This window comes from Phaenicophaeus curvirostris, chromosome 12 (assembly GCF_032191515.1).
Source record: "Phaenicophaeus curvirostris isolate KB17595 chromosome 12, BPBGC_Pcur_1.0, whole genome shotgun sequence".
Classification (NCBI taxonomy): domain Eukaryota; kingdom Metazoa; phylum Chordata; class Aves; order Cuculiformes; family Cuculidae; genus Phaenicophaeus; species Phaenicophaeus curvirostris.
In genome coordinates, this window is record NC_091403.1 from 19,158,451 (window position 1) to 19,166,377 (window position 7,927).

Sequence of the window (7,927 nt, forward strand, 5' to 3'; positions counted from 1 at the left end):
GCACTGGTACCCACCGGGCAACGGCGATGGGATAGCACTGGGGAGACCCGGTACCAACGGGAAACGGGGATGAGAATCGCACCGGCACCCACCGGGCTACGGGGGTGGGATCGTACCGGGGAGACCGAGCATCCACAGGGCTACGGGGATGGGATTGTACCGGGGAGACCCGGCACCCACCAGGCAACAGGGAGGGGATCACACTGGTACCCACCGGGCTACTGGGATGGGGATCACACTGGTACCCGCTGGGCTACAGGGATGGGATCGTACCGGGGAGACCCGGTACCAACGGGGATGGGGATCACACCAGCACCCACCGGACTACGGGGGTGGGATTGTACTGGGGAGACCCAGAACCCACCAGGCAACCGGGAGGGGATCGCACTGGTACCCACCAGGCTATGGGGATGGGGATCGCACCCGTACCCAGAGGGCTATGGGGAGGGGATTGCACCGGTACCCACCGGGCTACGGGGAGGGGATCGCACCGGGGAGACCCGGTACCAACGGGAAACGGGGATGGGGATCGCACCAGCACCCACTGGGCTACGGGGATGGGATCGTACCAGGGAGACCCGGCACCCACCAGGCAACAGGGAGGGGATCGCACTGGTACCCACCGGGCTGTGGGGATGGGGATCGCACTGGTACCCACCGGGCTACGGGATGGGGATCGCACCGGTACCCACCGGGCTACGGGGATGGGGATCGCACCGGTACCCACCAGGCTATGGGGATGGGATCGCACCGGTACCCACCGGGCTGTGGGGATGGGGATCGCACCGGTACCCACAGGGCTGTGGGGATGGGGATCGCACTGGTACCCACCGGGCTACGGGATGGGGATCGCACCGGTACCCACCGGGCTACGGGGATGGGGATCGCACCGGTACCCACCAGGCTATGGGGATGGGATCGCACCGGTACCCACCAGGCTATGGGGATGGGATCGCACCGGTACCCACCGGGCTGTGGGGATGGGGATCGCACCGGTACCCACCGGGCTGTGGGGATGGGGATCACACGGGTACCCACAGGGCTACAGGGATGGGATCGCACCGGGGAGCCCCGGCACCCACCGGGAAAAATAGGGATGCGCTGTAGCGTGATGGGCACCCACCGGGAAGCGGCGGGGAGGATAACGCCGAGGAGCGGTGGGACCACACCGGGCTGCGGCAGGATTCACAGCGGGGCTCGGCGGGGCCGGACCGGAGAGCGGAGGGGACTTACCGGGGATCGAGGGAGCGGCGGGACGGGACCGAGGAGCGGCGGGGACCCGCCGGGGACTGAACCGTTTCCAGAAAGGAAAGAAGAAAAAAAAAAAAAAAAAGGTTTTGGGAGACAGGGCTTTCTTCTTTTACCCATTTTTTCTCTTAATTTCGTTTTTGTCCTTTAAGGGGAAAGAAATTATGGGAAAAGTGGAAGGCAGAGGCGGGCGGGGGGCCGGGAATCGTTGCGATGTTGCCGCCGAACAGGGAGCGGCCGCCGGTGCCCGGAACGGAAACGAAATCGTGGGAGAAACATCCCGCCCGCATCGAGCATCCCCGGGGCGAAGCCCCTTCCCCCGGGACCTGCTGCCTGAGGGAGGAGGAGGAGGAGGAAGGTCAGGCGGACGTCGCTGAGGATGCTTCGGTCTTTCCTCGGAAGAAAACCAGCAGCGGTGCCCCGGGAGGTGGGGAGGGGGGCAGGGGGTGGTGGGGACCGGGATTTGGGGGTGTAGGGGGTGCGGGGAGGCTCAGCGGGGGCGCTGCCGGTAATTGCCGTTGATCTCTTGGGAGATGGTGACGGCCTCGGCGCCCAGCGGCAGCTTGTCGCTGTACTCGGAACGGACCTCAAACTCCTCACCGTTGGCTTTGGATTGCGACTCCGCCATGGAGCTGGCTGCCACACTCCCTTCCCGCTCCAGCTCCAGAGCTCCTTCAGCTTCTCTCCTCCTCCTCTGCCTGCCTCCTTCATCGTCCTCCTCCTCCTCATCATCTCCTTCCTCCACGTCCGCTTCTCCCACCTCACTGGGGTTGTAGTTCTTCTCGGACTCTAGGTAGGAGACACGAGGGTCAAAGTCAGCAGCCATGTGCTTCTCCATCTGGTCCGGATTCTGGGCTTTCATGATGAGCTTGTAAGTCTTCCCGTGGTATTTGGAGAGGAGGTGGCACCACGTGGCCCCCATCAGAGGTAAGGTGGCCAGCAGCAGCAAGAAGATGCTCACGACCACAATGATGATGAGCGACGGGATTTCTTTTTTTGTGGTGAAGACCACTTGGACCTGGCAGTCCTCGCCCAGGTAGGTGAGACACACAGAGTAGTTGGTGCCAGGGTTCAAGCCCTGGAACCAGTACGAGTTCACCCCTTCCTCGATCTTGGACCACTGGACCAAGGCGTGGCCCTGGTCCCTCTCTTGGCACAGGTAGAGCATCCTGAGGTGGACCTTCTCGGGCTGCATGTAGGTGGGAGTGAGCTGCACCCGAGCGTCGCGCTCTGACACATCTAAAGCAATCACCCCCAGGTCAAACGTGTGCTGCTTGAAGTCGCCGCTCTGGTTGAAAGCGTGATTGGAAATGTACTTGCTGGTTTGTGTGGAGCCACACTTCTTCTCAAAGGGAGGGTGTTGGAAAGGGACTTGCTCATCTCCCGTGGACTCTGTTCCAGCTGCCAAGGATGGTTTGCTCTGTCGGGTGGGACCAAGGGGTTTGTTTCTCTCATCTGGCATAAGCACACTGTTCTTTGCTCCCTTGGCCCCAGGCTTCTTGTCACCTGGCTGTGCCTTACCCCCCATCGGGTCCCTCCCAGGCTGCAGCGGGTATTTCTGGGTGCCTGCCACAGCCACGTTGACTGAGGTCTGGTTGCTCCCCATTTCATTGGTGGCCAGGCAGGTGTAGGTGCCTTCTTCCCTCTTGCTGAGGTGGGGAATCACCAACGTGCCATTCTTGAAGACTAAGAAGCGCTCAGGGTCCTGCTTGGGAAGATCCTTCCCAGCACTTTCCTTCGGGTTCCCATTGAGCTCCAGAGTTTGGCTGGAGGTGCGGATCTTCCAGCTTACTTCAGGGGGTGGGGTGCCTGTCACAGCACAGTGCAGGGTCAGGGTGAAGCCATCGAAGAGCTCCGTGGTGTCCAGGTTGGGATAATAGGTGAGCTGTGCGGTAGGTGAGGTGCACTGCACGTCTGGCATCTTCCCCACCGGCACTCCTCGGAGCTGCTCCGGGAGGGCACAAGCTATGGAGTCCTTCTCAGGGATGGAGATGAGCGTGCTGTCCATCCACTTCTTCAACCACTGGAGCTTGCAGGAACAGTTGAAGGGGTTGTTGTAGATCTGCAGGTGGGAAAGGGAACTAAGCGAGTCAAAGATACCCTCCGCAAGGGTGGTGAACTTGTTGTTGTTGATACGCAGAGACCGGAGGTCCTTCAGGGTGTGGAAAGCCCCCTGAGGCACCAGGGCCATGTGGTTATTGTTCATCTTCAGCAGCTGGAGAGCGCTGAGGTTGTAGAGGTCCTGCCATGGGAAGTCCACGATCTGGTTGTGGCTGATGTCGAGGTTTTTCAGCTGCACCAGGATGGAGAAGGTACCAGTCTCAATGGAGCGGATCTCGTTGTGTGCCAACCAGAGGGAGGTGACCTGGGTCACCTCCACAAAGGAACGGCGCTGCAGCGAGGTGATCTTGTTGGCCGAGAGGCTGAGGGTGGTCACGTTGGAGGGCAACCCTGTGGGCACCACTTGAAGGTCCTTGTAGGCGCAGTCGGCGAACTGGTGGGCGTACTTGTCCACGCAAGCGCAGGGCTCGGGGCACGCCCGGGCCATGCCGAGCAGGGCCACCAGCCACAGGGACAGCAGCGGGGCCATCTCCCCCTGCCTAGGGACACAAGGGGTTCTCAGGTCTCCCACCTCCACTCTCCACCCCCACTCCCCACCCGGTGAGAGGCGGTGGTGGGGCCGCGCCCCATTGTCTGTGCCCGGTGCCCCTCAGCTGCTGCCCCCTCGCTCCTTCTCTTTCCCCTTCCCTTCCACTCCCCCGTTTTCCTCCCTTTCCTCTCTGCTTTCCCCGCCCTTCTCACTCTCTTTTTCTTTTCTTGTTTGCCCTTTCCTCCCCCGCAAAAGAAATTAAATCTCGTTTGCTTTCTTCTCTGCTTCGATTTATCTTTTTTTCCCCCCGTCTATTATTTCTTTTGCTTTTCTTTCTTCTTCCAGCCTTTTTGCTCTTCCTCTCCCTACTTTTTCCTCTCCCTTCTCCATCTCTCCCTAGTTTTCTCCTTCCCTATTTTCCTCTCCCCACTAAGCCCCCCTTCATCCCTATCTCCCCCCATCTTTCCCCCTCTCCCTTCTCCATCTCTCCCTAGTTTTCTCCTTCCCTATTTTCCTCTCCCCACTAAGCCTCCCTTCATCCCTGCCTCCCCCCATCCTTCCCCCCACCCCGAGCCTCGCCGCACCGGGGGTGACCCCGCACCTTACCCGCTCCTAAGTGGCGTTAAGCAACACGCAGCCTTTCTCCTCGCCGTTACCGGTTCTCCGCATCCTCCTCCGGAGCCCCTTGGCACGGAGGAGCCTCCACCAGCCCGGACGCGACGGTGATGGGCGCGGCGAGGAGCAAAGGGTGGGGTGGAGGGCGGGGTGGGGGGACACACACACACCCCTCAGCCGTCCCCCAGCACCTCTCCGGGCTGAGCTGCGAGCCGGAGCGGGGCCGTACGGGCACTGGAGCTGCCGAGATGAGAGAGCGAAGGGAGGAATTAGCATTTCTGCCAGCCCCCCACCCCCCCACTCCGCAAGGCTGCCCCCTCCCTTCTCGCCACCCCTTTCCCATCCCATCGCCCACCCACCGCTCGCCAGCCTCCGCCGGGCACGGGAACCCCCCCTTCCGAAAAAAAAAAAATAAAAATACCCGTAATAAACGCCCTCCCCGTGAATTCACCCCCCCACCTTGCTCCCCGTTTTCCCCTCCCCGTCGCCTCCCCCGGGTCCTCCCGGCGATGCCGTCGGGGCAGGGACACGGCTCCCCGCATCCTCCTCCCGGGGCCCTTCGGAAAGGGCTTTCGGTGCGGGAACCGGGGCTCGGGGCGCCGCCAGCCCTCCCGGTGCCCCCCGCGTTCAGCGAAGGCAAAGAAGCGTTTGAGGGGACGGGGGAAGGAGGCGAGAGGGGGACGGGGGCTGCTGAGGGTCCCCGGGACGGGGCCGCTCTCCCTCCTCTTCCTCCTGAAGGTTTCAACCCCGCGGAACGGCGAGATAACGAAGAGCTCCTTCTCCCCTCTGCCGTTTCTCCTCGACGTGGGGGTCCGTTCTCCCTTCCACCCACCCCCCAGCCCTGCTCCTCGCTTCCCCCTTCCAAGAGAAACCCCAGGAGCCATTGATTTTGTGAACGGGATCGATTCCTGACACCCCCCACCTCCTCCCTTTATGCCCCCAGCATCTCTGCATCCCCGCCCCACCGGCCGCTGCTCCCGGGGGCTCTGCCGGGGCGGGAGGCAGGGGGGGCTCCGCAAAGGCTCGGCTGGGTCAGCCCGGTCCTCTCGGTGTCCCCGACACTGCTCTGTCGCGACAGCCACTCGGAGCTGCTGCCCTGCCCTGCAGCACGGAGCCCCGGGGCACGTCCCGGGGGGCTGCGGGGGTCTTGGGGTGGGGAGGAATGGGGGGGAAAGGGGGTCTCTGAGCCTCCCTGCTTGCTCGCAGACGGAGTACAAGCCGGGGGGGAACTCGGCTCCGCATCCCCGCCTCGAGGCCACGGGGGTGGGCGTGTTCTCCCAAGGACGAGAAGAAGGAGAGGGGGGAGAGGAGAGGAGGTGATGGCTGGAGAAGCTCAGAAGGGAAGCTGCGAGGAGGCAAAATGCCAGATCTGATCCTTGATGCCAAGTCCAGGAACTTCATCCCTGCCGGGAGCCGTGTCCAAAGCCTCCCAGCCTGATGCCCAGTCCCTGGGGACCACCTAGATCCAAGTGAGTCGTGCCTCAGTTTCCCTTCATCCCTGCGATCTTAGGGCTGATGGGTGGTTGGCTCCCACAGGGTGGGCGAGCTGCCAGAGTGATGTGTGGCCACCAAAACCGCCTTGTTTCCATGCAAGGGAGCCAACGCTGTCTGAGTGTTACATGGTGCCCACCTCCACCACGGCTGTTGCCACGCCCCCTGGCACAGTTTTGGCCCAGCTCAAACCAACATCCCCCAGAAAAGCCTTGGGAATGGTCCAGGGGACTGTCCCAAGCAGATGGACAAGCCCACCTCGCTTTGTGGAGCTACAGGGCTCCACAGAGGGGTCAAATAGGAGGGACACATCTCTTCAAATCCAGTGCAGACATCTGCAGGGCAGTGCTTCCCCGCCTCCCTCCCTGCTGGAGAGGACTTTGAAGCATCGTGGTGCTCTCAGCACCCTTGGGGCTGAGCCATGACTCACTCCCTTTCCATCCCAGCGGCTGGCTGGTCATCCAAGCATGCCCTCACCCTCACTGTGACACTCCCCCGAGCACTAGCAATTTGCAGCTCAGGGAATTACGGCATCAGGGGTTTGGAGTTGTGGCTCATAAGCATTTTTTTTCCTTCTATTCTGCTCACTATCTGAACGCCCACAGGCTCTTAGCTTCTCCAAAGCTTCACTGCAGGGAGTCCCACTGTCAACGGGCCAGAATCTTTGGGCTTGGTGTATTCAAACAGGCAGATGCGTACCCACAGTGCTCCTCACCCCTTGCTGCAGGTTTCATACAATCATAGAATCATAGAATCACCAGGTTGGAAGAGACCCACCGGATTATCGAGTCCAACCATTCCTATCAAACACCAACCCATGTCCCTCAGCGCCTCGTCCACCCGTCCCTTAAACCCCTCCAGGGAAGGTGACTCAACCCCCTCCCTGGGCAGCCTCTGCTCTCTCAGCCGTTCCTCATAAGGCCTGTTCTCCAGCTCCCTCACCAGCTTCATTGCTCTTCTCTGGACTCGCTCCAAAGCCTCAACATCCTTCTTGTGGTGAGGGGCCCAGAACTGAACACAGAATTCAAGGAGCCCAGGCTCCCTATATTGATGTGGGGTTGTGGGACCATGGCTCAGCCCTTGATGGTGTCGATCCATGGCTGGGACTTGGTTGCAGAGCTCTGCTGGGAGACGCGGGACTGCAAGACTGCAAAGCTGCTTTGAGGAACATGAAAGTAGGTTAAAATGCCACAAGGACACGGCCAACACAGTGAAGGTGCTTTCTGGCTTGGCTGCTTTCCATCTCACTACGCTGAGCTCTTCCCAAGATGCTTTCATTCATCGTGGAACAGGAAGAAACCCAAGTGTCCTAGATATGGTGGCAGCATTTCAAGAGCATTGGAGGCAGCATGTTGTGCTAGAAATGGGTCAGGGGATGAGGCTTGTGTGTCAGCATGAATAACGCATTGCTCCTCATGCTCTAGAGGGCCAAACCCTAACCTAGACATTTGGGAGGGCATTGTAGCATGAAACAGCACGGCGTGGGTTATGCCATCCATCTACCTCTCCATTCACACCTGTTGGACACAATATGTGGGATTTGAGTCACCACTTGTGCCTTAGTCTCTCATGGGACAAGTTTAGGGAGTAAGAGCAGGGCTTTGTGGTGGCTTTTTGATCCCCTCAGATGAGGTCTCCATGAAAGGATGGTGCAGGATGGAGGTGTGGGAAGGTAGGTGGATGGATGGATGGATGGGTGAACTGATGGGTGGATGAGTGGATGGATGGATGAACAGACTCTGAAGCTGTCAACCTCCACTTCTCACACCGGTCCTGCCTCAGCTCCAGGCACCTTAAGTTTCAATGTGCTCTTGAACACAGGAGAAGTAGAAGCTGTGCTGGGGCCAGGTCCACAGCTGATGTTGCCCATTGCACCTCTGGGGACACATCTCCCAGTGGTATAAATGAGGGCAACCTCCCAGCTGAGGAATCACGAGGTCACCATTGTCGTCAATGAGGGGTTGCTGATTTACACCATTCATC

At 60.3% G+C, this 7,927-nt stretch overlaps 1 protein-coding gene across 1 annotated transcript; it reads right to left on the reverse strand.

Moving 5' to 3' along the window:
* Positions 1 to 1,286: 1,286 nt before the first annotated feature.
* On the reverse strand, positions 1,287 to 4,584 carry ISLR2 (immunoglobulin superfamily containing leucine rich repeat 2). The gene is made up of 2 exons (XM_069866426.1): positions 4,445 to 4,584; positions 1,287 to 3,848 (listed from the first exon to the last, which is right to left on the reverse strand). The coding sequence occupies exon 2, from the start codon at positions 3,836 to 3,838 to the stop codon at positions 1,739 to 1,741; it is 2,100 nt and encodes a 699-aa protein (XP_069722527.1). The 5' UTR covers positions 3,839 to 3,848; positions 4,445 to 4,584; the 3' UTR covers positions 1,287 to 1,738.
* Between the last annotated feature and the right edge of the window lie 3,343 nt (positions 4,585 to 7,927).

Coding starts and splice junctions, on each gene's coding strand:
- ISLR2 (XM_069866426.1), bottom strand. CDS start 3,838: ATGGCCCCGCTGCTGTCCCTGTGGCTGGTGGCCCTGCTCGGCATGGCC.